We start from the raw sequence: 15871 nt of genomic DNA on the forward strand, positions 1-15871 counted from the left end.
AAGTTTCCTGAACGTCGATCTAGAGTTTGTCAGGATCCAGTAACGCATTACTTCTGGGCTGACGATTTCTCTCTGTTGTAGGCACCTGGGCACGGGTCCCAGCAGAGCGCAAACCCTTAGGCGGTTCGCCCCTTGGGTTTCGGAGCACATCTTTGTGGGCTCAGGGGCAGACCTGAGACGTCTGCGGGTAGCCTCTGCGGAACCTGCACGCGTGTCGAGAGGTGTTTGTCCCGCTGTCCTTTCAGGATTGTCTTGGCCTCCAAGGTGGTTTATGGAAGAGGAGTATGATGAGCAAAACACGCTCGTGTGTGGGCACACTTTGCCCAGCCTGGGCGCCTCGAAAGCAGGTCTGCCCCAGAGGATGGTGTTCCCTGCGCCACCGCGCCGCCGGGTGCCGTTGGAAAACGCAGCTGACTTCGCTGCGCCCTAACACTTTCTGTGACATTCCCAATGGAAGTTAGAATTTTCTGGGAGCAGAGGAAACGTTTGCTTCCAGTCAGTACCTTGATGCAGAGCTTTCCTCTTTCAAGGAAAATGAAGCTAATACCTGGTGGGAAGGAGGTTTAGCATTTTTGCATCGTCTTGATTTTTTTTACTTGCATGTACCCTCGCCATGAGAGAGACAGGTCCTGCCTGTGCAGCTGGTAAAGCCAAGCTCCCTCTTCTCTCTCTTCTGCACCCGTCGCCTCAGGTCCTGAACCCCACCCACTTTGAGAGGGTGTGGGTGGCGTGTTTGCTGGATTGTGCTGGAGGTCATCCTGCCTGCTCACGCCGTGGCTCTGGGGTGTGTGGGTGGCGCCAGGTCTCTGCTCCTGTCACTCCAGCTGCTGACTGTGTGGCGGCCCCGTTCCGAAAGAGCTGCACTGTGAGCGATGTGGCAGTTGGATTAAATGATTATGAAGAATCTTGCTAACTTGACCTGTGTAACAGTGTTTTGTGTGGCGTGTGTTTCTCCAGAGCTGCCCTTGGCCACACAGTGGCTGAAATTGATTAAAATTTCAGGCCTCGGTAGCCACAGGTAGCTGGTGCCTCTGTTGGACAAGGCGGGTGTGTGACCATCACAGAACGTGCTAGTGGACAGCACTGCTCTAGGTCTCAGGGCGTCAGTGGTGCCACGTTTGCCTTCGTACAGCTGGGCTCCTTGTTTGTTCCTAAGTTCCGCAACAACAAGAAAGTCGCGTAACTTCTAAATAGTCAGGTATGTTTGAGTTGAGTGGGTAACTTATAAGGAAGTTTTTTACACGCTGGAAACTGGGAGAAGCATAAGAGTGCTTAAGGGAAGAAAAGGGTTTTCTTTCAGCTCCTCCCACGTACCTCTTAGAGGGGCGGGCGGGCCTGGGGTTTCTTTGGGGCTTTCTTAGAGGTCAGTTGACTGTCAAGAGATCACATTGTGTGTTGGTTTCTGCGGAAAGTCAAGCACGGTCCCGGGAATGTTGGTGTTCTCACGTCCGAGTGGGTCTGCCGGTAACACAGGTTCATCCCCTTGCTGCCCTTCGCCCATTCCCACCTGCTCAGTCGGATTCTTTAGGATGATAATGTGGTTTGGCAGGTATTCAGTTAATGAGTCACCTTTGGCCTCATCCCGCTGGCGGGCAGAGGGTGACGCCCGAGCTCTGTAGAGACTGTCATCCGAGCTGGTCAGCCTCGCCCTGCAGCTCTTCTCAGCGAAGCCGTGTGGACTGAGTGCAGAATTTCTGTGGTGAGAACTGTGGAGTTGCACTCTAAGGAAAAGAAACTTCTGGGAGTTCCCGTTGTGGCGCAGTGGTTAACGAATCCGACTAGGAACCATGAGGTTGCGGGTTCGGTCCCTGCCCTTGCTCAGTGGGTTGAGGATCCGGTGTTGCCGTGAGCTGTGGTGTAGGTTGCAGACGCGGCTTGGATCCTACGTTGCTGTGGCTCTGGCGTAGGCCAGTGGTTACAGCTCCGATTCAACCCCTAGCCTGGGAACCTCCATATGCCGCGGGAGCGGCCTAAGAAATGGCAAAAAGACAAAAATAAACAAATAAAAAATAAAGAAATTTCTGGTGTGCTGTGCTTCAGTGTGAGGTAGCAGTGCCCCAAATCTAGTCTGTAAGACCACTCTAGGGGTGCCAGGTGCAGGTCCTGAGCAGAGGCATTGGAGGAAAGTAGAAAAAAAATTTTTTTGAGGGCCATACCTGCAGCATGTGGAGGTTCCCAGGCTAGGGGTCAAATTGGAGCTACAGTCGCCAGCCTACACCACAGCCACAGCAACATGGGGTCCGAGCTGCGTCTGTGACCTACACCACAGCTCACGACAACGCCAGATCCTTAACCCACTAAGCAAGGCCAGGGATCAAACCCTTGTCCTCATGGATACTAGTCAGTTGGTTCATTAACCATTGAGCCACGACAGGAACTCCCAGAAAAGTTTTTGATAGGAAAAAAATTAAAGCATCTGTTGCCTGACAGTTTCAAATCAGTTATATGGCTGTTTCTTTAGTGTGTTCACTTTACAGTGATGTATATAATTTCCATGGAAATAATGGATGAGCCATAAGAGAAATCTCACGCGGTGCAGCATAGTAGCAGTTGCCGTGACCTCTGGTTGGGGGTGTCTTTGGGGGTCTCCTGGGCAGCCTTGAAGCACTGTCCTGCCCTCCTGCATGGGACACTCCGGGTTACTCACGAGGACATTTGTCTCACATTCTGCTTTGGTTCAGGCTGAAAGCGAAGAAACCAAGGAGCGGCTGTTCGAGTCCATGCTCAGCGAGTGTCGGGACGCCATCCAGGCCGTTCGCGAAGAGCTCAAGCCAGATCAGGTAGGACTGTCAGCGGAGCCACGGCTCTTGCTCTGGGCCGGGGTCCTCCTCGTCTGTGTGTCGCCTTCTTGGGGCACCGACTCGCAGCCCCCGCTGGCTTTAGGTGTGGTGACTGGCTCATAACCACGGCAGCCTCTTCTGGGCCCCATCAGGTTGAGAAAGTCTTTGCTCTCTATCCTGTGTCTCCTAATGGTTTTCTCTATTGCCTGTTAGCCTTAGGTCTGAAATTTGTATCTCCGGGTGGATTTCTCCCGTGCTCCCTTTTTAAAATAATATCACTGTGATTCATCCAGGCGTCTAGGCGGAGCAGTCCGAACCGTTTTTGTCTCTCTCCGCTCTGTTACCACAAGCCCTGTTTATTCTCCCTTTGTAATTTTTCTGGCTGCTTGTCCATCCCACCTGTTTCCAATGAGCCTTTTACATTTTGCTTGGATTACCATAAAGGTCTCCTGATTGCTTTTCCTATCTTAAGTTCATTTTGCTTCTCCAGGCATTTTTGCCAGAAGAACAGATTGAATCTTTTTATTTATTTTTTTTTATCTTTTTGCCTTTTCTAGGGCTGCATCTGCAGCATATGGAGGTTCCCAGGCTAGGGGTCTAATCAGAGTTGTAGCTGCCGCCTACACCACAGCCACAGCAACTCGGGATCCAAGCTGCGTCTGCGACCTACACCACAGCTCATGACAATGCCGGATCCTTAACCCACTGAACGAGGCCAGGGATCGAACCTGCAACCTCATGGTTCCTAGTCAGATTCATTAACCACTGAGCCACGACGGGAACTCCCAGATTGAATCTTTTTAGTTTCCGTTTCACTCTCTGCTTATGAAAAGCCCAGTGGCTTGCTGAGGTCCTGGAGCAGTGCTCTCTAAACTTTCGTAATAAAGCAGCCCCCAGGTTAACCTCTGATACGTTTATTTATAAACAATATACCCTGTTATTCACCTGATTTGTGATATATAAAATGCATTAAAATGAAGTTTTTAGACTTGAGATAAATGTAAATAGACGTTGTTGTTTTCTGCGTCTGCCCCACTCTGAGGGTCGTGTGCCCTGCGTCAGACCCCGCTGGTCTATCGAGTACATTTCCGACTCCTTGAGCCCCTGTCTTTCAGTCCTCTGTTTCCACCATTGTGAGTGGCTGCTTCCCTCTGAGTCATTGTCTTTTTTTTTTTTTTTTTTTTTTTTTTTGCTTTTTAGGGCTGTACCTGCAGCACATGGAAGTCCCCAGGCTAGGGGTCAAATCGGAGCTACAGCTGCCAGCCTACACCAGAGCCACAGCAACTGAGGTTCCGAGCCGCATTTGCAACCTACACCACAGCTCACCACAACGCCAGATCCCCAACCCACCGATGGAGGCCAGGGGTCGAACCCGCATCTTCACGCGTGCTAGTTGGATTCATTTCTGCTGTGCTGCAGTGGGGACTCCCCCTCTGAGTCATCTGCCTCAAGCTGTTGTCCTCACCGTCTGTCCCCCTAGCACCTTTCTTATACTGCTGTCTTTTCCCTTCTCCTCACACCTGGCTGCTCCTTCCTCTCTTTCCACCTGTCCCAACTCTGGCGGGCTTTCAAGCTGCAGCTCGTGGCTCGCCGTCAGTGAGGAGCCCACCTACGCCATCCTAGCCCATGTGTCTCCGTTTCTTGAATATCTGTACTTGCAGCTCTAATTTTTGATAGTTAATCCAGCATTGTATTGTTTCATATTTGTCTTTTTGTTTTATTTTTCCTAAGACGATAACAGGCATATTAAAAGCAGTTATATTTCTTGGGTCCTCTGCCACAGCCCCTTCTGTAGTTCAGGAAATACATGTTGGGCTACAGTCAGTTGTCTCCTCCTCCCTTTGAGCTGCTGTCTGTATGTAGTAAACATCCCTTCATTCGTTCAGCAGGTACGTACGGAGCCTCAGCCTCTGTCAGTCGCTTTGTGTTCTGAGCAGACACGTCACGGAACGCGGTGCATTTAGTGATAGTGAGGTTTCCCATCGCTGCTGTGACATTACCACTAGTGCAGTGGCTTAAACCGACACAAATGTGTCATCTCACAGTTCTGGAGGTTGGGAGGCCGAAACGAGTCCAGAGGGCCGCGTTCCCGTAGAAGCTCCAGGGGAGACTCCGTCCCCAGTATTTCAGAGAGTGCCTTTTCCTCCTCGTAGAGGCCACCCGCATCTCTTGCCCTGTGGCCCCTTCCCCGTCTCCAGGCAGCAGCAGAGCGCCCTCCCTCCTGTCTGACCGCGGCCTCAGGCCCAGTCTTCTCTGTATCACTGACCCTGTTGCCTCCCTTTTCTCGGGAGCCTGGGACTGTGGGGGGCCACCCGGAGAGTCCAGGCTAATCAGGAGATCCTTAACCTCATCGCATCTCTAAGGCCTCTTGCATGAAAGGTAACATCTTCACAGGTTCCTCTTGGGCTGTGGACAGCTTTGGGGGCCGTTATGCAACAACCACAGAGGCAGGAGCTGCTGGCATAGGCATAGAACATGAGTCTAAGACAGGTCCTAAAATGGAGCCGAGGACCCTCCGCCTTAAGGCTTTGGGCCTGCACCCTGGACACAGTGGACAGGGAGCCTTCCTGGCTGTTACTCTGAATTCTCCTCTTCAGACCTGGTGTTTAGATGCCAGGGGCAGCTGAGTGACTCCGTGGTGCAGGAATGTGCCCCTCTCTATCAGACCCTGCCTGTGCCCCAGGGCACTGTGAAGACCACAGCGTTGAGTGAGCTGGGCAGAGCCAGGGATAGGATCAGCTGGTTTATCTTTACTGTTTCACTTTCTGCAGAAACAGAGAGATTATCCCCTTGAAGGCGAGTCGGGGAAGGTGTCTAATCTTCAGTACCTGCACAGGTAAGGGCGGTCGTTTTCTCTCCTTTTTGACATGGTCTGATATAACCTGGGAGCAAAAGAGTATCCGTAGTGTTTATATACGTTGCGGTTTACGTTGGTTGGTACATATGACAGTACGAATGCATTTGCGCACGTTTTATCATCCAGTGTTGCATTTGTATATTCGCACGTGTATAATTCAAAATTTTTATGCAGGATAAGAACTAGAATACAACCAGTAATTCTGAAGCTCCCTGTGGCCCCACCCATGTTGATTCCGGCCCCTCTTCTATTTATCTTTTATTTTATTTTTTATTTTTTTGCTTTTTTAGGGCCACACCCACAGCACATGGAGGTGCCCGGGGTAGGGGTCGAATCGGAGCTACAGCTGTCAGCCCACACCGCAGCCAGGGCCATGCGGGATCCGCGCCGCCTCTGCAACCTCCAGCAGAGGTCACGGCGATGCCGGATCCTGGACCCCTGAGCAAGGTTGGAGATCGAACCCACATCCTCATGAGTACTAGTTGGTCACCTCCGCTGTGCCACACCGGGAACTCCCCTGCCCCCCTTCTAGAGCCAGCCACTGTCCCTCCCATGCCAGGCTCCTAGGCCCACTCTCCTCTGTGTTCCCAGGGTTTCAAGTTACCCCTTTTACATTTAAGTTCAGTTTCAACTCCAGTCTAATTCCGTCTGGAGTTTAATTTTGAGTGCGGCGTGGAGCCAGTTCACCTTTTTCCATGAGGATGAGGGATTGCCACAGTGTCCAGTTTGCTCTGCGGGCACGTGGCCCGCTTCCTCCTTGCGGGCTCTTTCCGGGCTCCTCTGCCCTGCGGGTGCACTTGTCTGTACCCACACCAGCACACTGACTCCCTGCGGATTTGTCACGCTCCTCGGGGTCTGATGGAGCAAGTCCCCCCCAGGCTTTCCCTCGGGCTTTTTACCCTGTTTCCCTCCCTTCGCTCTGCCTGTGCATCTTTAAAATCATCACCTCAGTGTTTTGAAAGTGAGTCATTTTGTTTCATAGAACAAAGAAGGAAGAGTGACACTCTTCAGACTTCCTGAAGGGAAATAAAATCCACTTCCCATCAGATCCTCTTTCCATGTGACCTTAGAAGTTTAATTTCTCAGACTGTTTGTAACTTCTTTAGCAAAACCTTGCAATATTTTCAGTCATTCTTGTGCTCCCTCCCTTTTTTTTTAATAAAACCACAGAAACTCCTCTCCCTCCCCTAGCCTCCTTTCCTGGGGACTTTGCTGTGGTGCCAGATGACTCAGGCGTATCAGGACCGAGGGGGAGCGGCCCTTAGTCTTCTGGTTCAACAGCCCCGGGAGAAGGATGGCCAGGGGACACTTAGTAGTTAACAGCCACGGAGAGGAGGAGTCAGCAGCTGGTCAGCCTCCCAGCCTTGAAGGACGCAGGAGCTTCAGCAGGGCTCAGGGGACTTGCACAGCGTGAAGCCCCCTTGCCCTCGGACCCGTCCTCCCACCTCCACATGGAGCTCATGTCGAGATCATGAGTCCAGCAAGGGTCCGAGGCCAGCTTGGGGTAGATTGAAGTCAGGAATCAGGAGGGGCTTGTATTTTAATAAAACTCTGCAGAGCTGGCTCTAGAGTCCTGTCCCACTCTGAATAATAATTACTTTGTTTTGAGAGTCTGATTTTTAGGAAAATCCACCTCCTGACCTTTCCTCCCACGTCTCAGAAGCAGACACTTTTGATTCTTTTAACCAGTTCTTTTGATATTTGCCTCCGTGGCGCTACATGCCCTGTGCACACTGATCTTTGGGTGTGGGCAGCATTTACCACTTTCCCCACAGCCCTCCCTCACCCAGGCTGCTCCCGCTCCACACCCCGAGCTCTCTTGACCTCCCATCTGACTCCTGCGCAAGCTTCCTCATTTCTGATGCCATGTTTTTTTTGTTGTTTTCTTGTCCTTCTAGGGCCGCACCCTAAAAAGGTGCAGGCCATATGGAGGTTCCTAGGCTAAGGGTCTAATCAGAGCTGTAGCTGCCGGCCTACGCCACAGCCACAGCAACGCAGGATCCGAGCCCTGTCTGCAGCCTACACCACAGTTTATGGCAACGCCAGATCCTTAACCCACCAAGGCGAGGTCAGGGATCGAACCTGTGTCCTCATGGATACGAGTCAGGGTTGTTAACCACGAAGCCATGGCAGGATCTCCTCTGGTGCCATTTTTCAAAATAAATTTTTATTATAGATTTATCTGATGCCATTTTAATTTCTAAGAGCTCATTTGTGTTCTTTGAAAACTATTTTCTGAAGTTTTCTCCTCCTACAAAGTCTAGCTCTTCCAAGTTGCTCTTTTCCCCTCTTCTGTCTCTCTGGAGGTTTCCCTCCTGTGTCTCGTGACCCTTGTCCCTCTACTCCTGTTAAAGACTCTGCCTTTTCTACTGGGAGCTCTGCACCCTTGCAGCTCATCAGCTGTGGGCCTCACTGTAAGCGTTCTGGCTCTTAGAAAAGATACAGAGGGCGTGTAATTCAAGCTCAAATCAAATTCCGTGTAAGGTCTCACATGGGTCCCCTGCACGTTAGCCACTGAACAGCGGCCGGCATTGAGGGCCCTTGGGGCTTGAGGCCCAGGCCTCACCCCCGCACTCCCCTTGGTCAGTCCCAGCTCGTGGCCCAGTGCGCCTCTCGGAACGTCAGCTTCCCTGAGCACAGCCTGAGCTGACATGTGGTGCGTTCCAGCTACCTGACTTACATCAAGCTGTCAACAGCGATCAAGCGGAACGAGAACATGGCCAGAGGCCTGCAGAAGGCGCTGCTGCAGCAGCAGCCGGAAGATGACGGCAAGCGCTCCCCCCGGCCCCAGGACCTGATCCGGCTCTATGACATCATCCTGCAGGTGACCCTGGAGGGCTGGGAAAGCAGAGTCTGTCTCGTGTGTGTGTTGGACACAGAATGGCTGAGTGTTGCATGGCGAAGCTGCTGGGACAGCCAGGAGCTGCTAGCATCTTGCTGAAAGACAGACAGGTCTTGTTCTCGTACCAGTTCAGCCGCCCATGAGCCCGATGTTCAGATGTGTTGCTGTGTAGACGCTAGTAAACCCACAGGTGTTCCCCGTGCAGGATGGTCCCCCGTGGGCTGGGAAGCATCCTGGGACCTGCTGCCACACTGCTGCGGCCCCCAGGAGCTTATGGGCGCGTGAGCTTGTTTGACCCCTGTATGCAAGCAAGGCGTCTGTGCAGATGCCACACGGGTGGGCCGTCTGTGACGTGAGTTGAGAGCTGGAGAGCTCCCCTCTGGCTGAGAGGGTCCAGGGAGCCTCTGAGGGCAGTGAGGTGTGGCGGAAAGATAAAGGACAAGTAGGCTTTCAGTGTCAGGAGGGTGGCGGTGACACCAGGTGCGGCTGCTGCCGTGTCACTCCTCACAGGCTTTTCCCCGTCATTTGAAGCCTAGGTGCTTTGTTTTTGTCCACGTCTGTTCTCACAAGTCCTCTGTCAGAAACTCAGTGTGAGGCCTCCTCTCTTTGAGTTTTCTTGTTGCGTCTCTTGTGCAGAATCTGGTGGAATTGCTCCAGCTTCCTGGCTTAGAAGAGGACAGAGCCTTCCAGAAAGAAATAGGCCTCAAAACTCTGGTGTACAAGGCTTACAGGTAAGGTCCCGAGGGACAGACAGGGCTCTCTTCTGCCGCCCGCTGGTTCTGGAAGCCTTGGGAACATGTCCCTTCCCCTGGAAGTTTGGGTCCCGGGCTGTGTGGTCAGAGGGCAGTCAGGCCAGTGCTCAGGGAAAGCCTGGGAGTGTGGCCGGGAGTTTCCAGTGCAGCGTTGGTCGGGGGAGAGCTTGGGGGAGCTGGGGACACATGATACCCATCTTCGCTTCCTCCCTCCTCCCGGGGACAGAGGGACAAGTGTTGGGAAAGGCGCTAATTAGAACCAGAGCAGCTGGTTCAGGACACCTGAACTGAACTGGGAGAAAGCGCAGCCTTTCGGCTTCCCATGCGTAACGTGGGAGTGGACTGGCAAGAAGGGGAGGGGACGGAACAGCACAGGGGAGCCTGGCATGGTTTTGCTCTTCCTCTCCTGGCCAGCACCCCAGTGCTCTCTGGCTCCCAGTGGAGTAATTTCTCTTAGGAAGAGGTTTCGTTCTCTGGAGTTGGTTTTTGAAAGAGGTAAGCAGGAGTTTCCGTCATGGCACAGCAGAAATGAATCCATCTATGAACCATGAGGTTGCGGGTCCCATCCCCGGCCTCTCAGTGGGTTAAGGATCTGGCGCTGCCGTGAGGTGTGGTGTAGGTCGCAGACATGGCTCGGATCCTGCGTGGCTGTGGCTGTGGTGTAGGCCAGCAGCTATAGCTCTGATTCGACCCCTAGCCTGGGAACCTCTGTGTGCTGCAGGTGTGGCCCTAAAAAGCAAAAAAACAAAAAAGAGAGAGAGAAGGAGTTGAGCGGAGATGAACAGTAGTGACCTACCTGTGTGGGCAGTGAGCGGTGGGTTTCCATCAGCCGGGCAGCATCCCTGCTTCCTGCCTGCCTCCGGCTCCCTCCCTGTGCCTTTTAGGAACTGCCTTCTTTGCAGACTCAGCCAGTAAGGAAAAGACAGTGGGTCAGCTTTGGACCTGCATTGTCACCTCTGATGGAGGAGCAGAGGCAGCAGATGAGCCTGCACACTTGGACGTGGAGAGTGCCGGGCTCTCCCGTCTCGGGCAGGGACCCCGGGGTTAAGGAGCTCCACACGTTGGCCTAAACAGCGAGGAAAGCCTTGCTCTTGGGTGATTGTCGCTTAAGAACACTGTGGCCCTCTTCCTTCCGCGTCAGATGTTTCTTCATCGCTCAGTCCTACGTGCTGGTGAAGAAGTGGAGCGAAGCCCTTGTCCTGTATGACAGGGTCCTGAAATATGCAGACGAAGTGAATTCTGATGCCGGCGCCTTCAAGAACAGCCTCAAGGTGAGCCCTCGGCCTCCCCCTGCTTCCAAGCCCTGAGCGGTTGTGCAGCGAGGCCCCGACGCCTTCTCAGACCGGTCCTGCCCCGTCAGCCGTGAGGCGGGGTGAGTCCCGGGTGCCTGGGAGCCGCAGGCGGTGACTCGTGGCCGTGTTCCGGCCCTGAGAGCTCAGGTTCTAAGGAGGACAGCCTTCCTCTGCTTAAAACCGCCCTGGAGTCCTTGCCTCAGACCCAGCTGCGTGTTGGAATCACGTGAAAAGATTTTTTAAAAGGTGGATGTCTGGGTGCCGCCACCAGAGATGCCAGTTCTGACTGGTGTGGGATTTGGTCTGAGCACTGGGGCTTTTCACGGCCCCTCCGTGATTCTAATCCACAGCCAAGCTGAGAACCACTGGTGCAGCCTTTCCACACACAGTGTGCCTGACCAGCAGCAGCATTGGGGAGTTTGCTAGAAACACCAGTTCTCAGGCCCTGCCCCAGGCCTACTGAGTCCAGAAGTGCCTTTTAGCAAGACCCCTGGCGGTTCGGGTATGTGGATAGCGAGGCTTACATGCTGATCCGGTCTGTCTTACTGACCTGAAGCTGGCAGACGGCTGTGAGGATACAGAGAGTCGTAAAGCCCTCGCCCAGGGAATCCTTGTGCATCTGACGAGTGGCGACTGTTGGGAGAAGCGGGCTAAGGTTACTGTTACAGATGGTGTCACAGCCAGAGTGCGAGCAGCCGGGTCTGCCGTTGGCGTCCTGTGTCTGCCGGGACAGCACGGGCTCGGGGGGGGGAGGAGAGACCTGCCCAGAGCCTTTGGTTCTGCCACGACCCTGAGACCTGCATGCGGGAGCCCCGTCTGCATACAGGAGGAGAGACGACGAGGGGGCCGTGGGAGGTGGGCGCGGGCAGAGGGTGGGGTGACCAGTGTGGCAGGATCAGCGGGAGGGGTGCCGGCGGACTGTGGAGGCAGACCCGTGGGGACGGTTTGTCTCAGAGAGAGGACAGAGGCAAGGTTTACAGGAGCCCATCTGACCCCCTGGGCCGGGTGGTTCGGGGGAGGTGACAGGGACAAGAGGCGTGAGGGCTTCCGAGTACCCAGACCTACTCTGATCGTCCCCAGTTCTGCCGAGTGAGGCTGAGGCAGGCGGGCGGGGTCGCTGGGTAGGGCCCTGGATCCCTGCCCTGCCCTGCCCTGCCGCCGCCCTGGGCATCCGTCTTCTCGCCTGTAAAGGGCAGGTGTGGGCCCCGCAGACGACCACGACGTGGGAACTCGCACTTGGCGAGCCACGCGGAGCCGTGCCTGGAACAGAGCGGGTCAGGTCCGATGCGTTTGCTACTGGTGTCGTCCAGTAGTCACCGTCTCCACACGCTGTCACTGAAGCCTCAGCATAGGTTGCCCTCTTTGAAACAGGCTCATTCTGTGTGTGTGCTTTTTTAAATAGGGAGAGCCGTTTTGAAAGTCTAAAATCCCGAGAACATCCCAGCAGGGTCCCCCAGGTCCGTTTGCTGTGCTCACGCGTCCGCGTTTTCCCGATTGTTGCAGGACCTGCCTGACGTGCTGGAGCTCATCTCGCAAGTGAGGTCGGAAAAGTGCTGCCTGCAGGCGGCCGCCATCCTGGGTGAGCCCCTGCCGTCCTGGCCGCCGCGTCCCCAGACTGCCGTGCTGCTGCCCTCTGCTCTCCTGCCCCCATGCCGCTGTTTTCAGACTGGAAGGGGTTGTTGTGGTTAAGCCGTAAGACTGATATTTTCCTGCCGTTGCATCTGCCGCACTAAGTCACTGAGTCGAGCAGAAGAATTGAGAGAAGCTGCTGTGTGCGCGGTCCCTTCCGCCTGCTGGTGTCTCGCACTTAGCCGGGCTCGCTTCACTGGGTTCACGGCCTTGTCCCGGGGTTTGGCGTTGTTACCTGTGCCAATTCTCTGCCGGGTTTGGACTCCGGAGAGAGAGGCTCCCTCCCCACACACCTTTGCCCTCAGGGTTTGGAACCAGACCTGCCATAGGTCCTCATTCGTGTCCGTTGTGTCGAGTCGCTGTTCTTACTGAATCCTGTGACTCTTTCAGATACAAATGACCCCCAGCAAACGGAGACCTCGTCCCAAGTCAAGGACAACAAGGTGAGTGTGGGCTGCGGCTGCTGAGGGCCTCAGGGGTTCCGGACAGACCAGGAATGTGGGCCCGTTGGTAGCGCAGAGGACCCTCGATTCCTCAGGACACGCCCCGCTCCCCCCCCTCCGTTTACTCAGGCCCCGCAGGCTGCCTCTGTAAGGCTTGTTAGGTGTCATCCCGATGGTCCCAAGTGAGGCCAGGGACCTGCTGTGCCTGGGAGCCCCGACTCTGACAGGCCCGTACCCCAGTCCCGGGCCACCTCTCTCAGCCTCTCCAGGTTTCAGTGACTCTCGGCTATAAACTGGGCATGTGAGAGCCCCTCACGGGGGGTTGGGGGTTGCGGGGGGCACACGTGAGCTCTGAGCTGGGGGCTGGACACGTCGCGATGTCCAGGCTGTGACGGACGTCGGGGTTTCTGCCTTTGATCTGATTTCCAGCCCCTGGTGGAGCGGTTTGAGACCTTCTGCCTGGACCCTTCCCTCGTCACCAAGCAAGCCAACCTCGTGCACTTCCCGCCGGGATTCCAGCCCGTCCCCTGCAAGCCCCTCTTCTTTGACCTGGCCCTCAACCACGTGGCCTTCCCACCCCTCGAGGACAAGTTGGAGCAGAAGACCAAGAGCGGCCTCGCCGGATACATCAAGGGCATCTTTGGCTTCAGGAGCTAACCAGGCTCTTCCTGGGGGCAGGGGAGCCTGACGCTGGGTCTGTGTTGGGAGAAACGCCAGCAGGGTCCGTCTGTTAAATCCAGGTCTGCGTTGGCCCAGGGCGGGAGTGTGACAGGCTCAGCCCCGCGTTCCTGTGTCTCGTGCGGTGTACACTTCCATTCGTAACCATTGTGCTGGGGGGTGCCCTGTCGGCTTCTGTAAACGTTCGGGGTCCTCCCCAGACCTCCCGGGGCGGGGCCCCTGTGCCCGCGGTCATTGACGTGTTGGTGGGGAGCCCCGCCGGGCACGGATGGGGACTTGAATGTGTTGTCCTGTTTCTTCAGTACCACGGATGTGAAATGAGCTCAGCCTTGCTGCGAGCGTCCAGACCCCCTTGAGGAGTTTGTCCATGACTAGGAAACACTGCAGCGTCGCCCCAGAATTACAGTCAGCCTTATTCCCCTCCCCTGCAAGTGAAAGTGAAGAAGTTTCCAAACAAGCAAAGAGCTCTATTTTTAGAAGAAATATGTTACCCTCAGAAATGATGAAAACAAATCTTATATTAAAAGGCAAAGATGCTGGGTACTGTGCCCATTCTTTACACGCCCTCACGGCCGGTCCCGGTTCTGCTTGGCCTTCCGGCCCCCTGGATCCTGACCTCCGGCAGCCTGGGTCTGTCTGATGCTGGGTGAGAGTGTCAGGCGTTGTGCCTAAAGACTCCCAAGCTGCGGGGTCTGGATGCCATTATATTTTAATCACTTTTCACTTTCCTTCCTTATCTCTGTGTTTTTTTCTTTTTTTAAAGAATTTGCATTCATTTATTTACGTATTTTGCTTTTTAGGGCCACACCCCTGGCATCTGGAGGTTCCCAGGCTAGGGGTCGAATTGGAGCTGCAGCTGCCGGCCTACACCCCAGCCACGGCCACGTGGATCCAAGCCTCACCTGTGACCTACACCACAGCTCACGGTAACACCAGATCCCAGACCCACTGAGCGAGGCCAGGGATCAAAACTGTTTCCTCGTGGATCCTAGTTGGGTCCTTTCTGCTGCGCCACGACGGGAACTCCCTTTAGCTGCTCTTTTCTAATTCTAGTGTATCGATTACAGTCGTCACAAAAGCAATGCCGGAGAGCAGGCAGTCGCAGTGACTTAAACTGAGATGTGTGCAATGCGTGAGACCCACTGTGGGCTCAGAGGTGCCTCTCTTTCCCAGCGAGCCTCGGGAGGGCATCGCCGCACGGCAGGAGACGGGGCTGGGCAGGCGCAGCGGACCTCAGCGCTGGACCTGAGCGTTGGCGGGGGCTCCGGGGCTCGGAGAGCAGATCTCTGCCCAGGATTTGCTTGTGTCAAGGAGCCTCAGGAAGCTGGCGGGTTTTTAGTCTGAAGTTTCGTCTGTTCCCCACAGCTTAGGGGTATCTTCCTTCTCTCCCTGCCTCCTTCCACGGAGGGCTTCAGGTTGAGGTCCTGGACTTGGGTTCTGCAGGCCCGGTCAGTGCTTCTGACGGGCTGAGGTGGGGGTGCCAGGGGCCTTCCTCCTCCTCCTCCCCCTCGTCCAGCTCCCCGGTGCCCTTGGCAGCACCAGGGCGGTTGTCCACGTCGTCTCCTTTGCCTCCTCTTGCCGACCTGGGCCAAGGCCACGGCCGGGCAGTCCTCCTGTGTCAGCCCAGTTCAGGGCCCTGCTGCAGGCTGCTGGCTCCGGGTCTGAGACACTGGGAGGTGGGGCCGCGACTGGAGAAGTGCCTCCTCTTGGCTTCTGGGCCACTGTCCCTGTGTCCAGCTCACAGCTCCAGGTCTTTTTACTCTCCAGGGCCGGCATCGGGGGAGCCAGAATCCTGTCGGTCATCTTGACGGAAGGTTTTCCAAGCTTTTTCTTTCTCGTGAACACACTAAAAATTCCACGCGTGTCCCTGCTGGCCGCTCTGAGTAGTGCCGGCTGGTGTCAGCCCGCGAGGCTGTGACAGGCCATGTTTCATAGTTAAGGCACACATTTACATAAGAGGACAGACGCGGCAGGGCCGAGGTCTCGCCCAGCGCCCACATCCCCTCCCATGCCACCCCAGACATGGAACAGGCTGTGTCGTGGGGACCCCAGCCTGTCCTCGGGCCTGCGAGGTGGCCGCAGCCTCTCGTGGGAGTGGGTTCAGAGTCAGGCCTGGGCACTGCTGCTGGGTTCCCAGAACGGAGCTGCGGAGGCCGCCTGCTCGTGCCGCCCCGGGTGGGGAGCAGTGAGTCCCTCGGCTGTGAGCAGGGCCTGGACGCTCGCCCTGCTTCTGTGGGTCTTTCCCACGGGCTCTTGTCCCTCCCGCAGGATGGGCTGTGGGTCGGTCGGTCAGGCGGCAGGGTTTGGCCCTGGAGGAGTCTTTTGTCCCCACAGATCCAGAGACACGGGAAGCTCGGCTGAGCCTGGGTTCGTAGGACACGCCCAGGCGCGGCTGTGTCAGCGGTGTTTTATCTGTCGGGTGGTGGCTTGATGAGCAGCGTTAGCAGGTGAAGTCCACCGGGTAGAAGGTCCGTGTGGCAACTTGGAGGGTGGTCTTCTGACCCTTGGGTGGGAAGGACGCGATTGGCCACGTTTGTCGCCTTTCGCTCTGTGGCTTCGGCCGGAGAAAAGGGCCGTAAGGCATTGGGGCTGGACAGG

At 55.4% G+C, this 15871-nt stretch overlaps 1 protein-coding gene across 1 annotated transcript in view; it reads left to right on the forward strand.

The window, feature by feature from the left end:
- SRP68 (signal recognition particle 68) overlaps positions 1–13814 on the forward strand; it is a 34331-nt gene extending 20517 nt beyond the window's left edge. Inside the window, exons 9-16 of the mRNA XM_047757067.1 lie at positions 2682–2780; positions 5552–5616; positions 8305–8461; positions 9116–9210; positions 10373–10502; positions 12027–12102; positions 12543–12595; positions 13025–13814. Of these exons, the coding sequence (XP_047613023.1) occupies positions 2682–2780; positions 5552–5616; positions 8305–8461; positions 9116–9210; positions 10373–10502; positions 12027–12102; positions 12543–12595; positions 13025–13252 (903 nt within the window). The 3' untranslated portion in view covers positions 13253–13814. The remainder of the gene's footprint in view (positions 1–2681; positions 2781–5551; positions 5617–8304; positions 8462–9115; positions 9211–10372; positions 10503–12026; positions 12103–12542; positions 12596–13024) is intronic.
- Positions 13815–15871: the final 2057 nt, after the last annotated feature.

The sequence above is a fragment of the Phacochoerus africanus genome, chromosome 14, assembly GCF_016906955.1.
Source record: "Phacochoerus africanus isolate WHEZ1 chromosome 14, ROS_Pafr_v1, whole genome shotgun sequence".
Taxonomy (NCBI): Eukaryota; Metazoa; Chordata; class Mammalia; order Artiodactyla; family Suidae; genus Phacochoerus; species Phacochoerus africanus.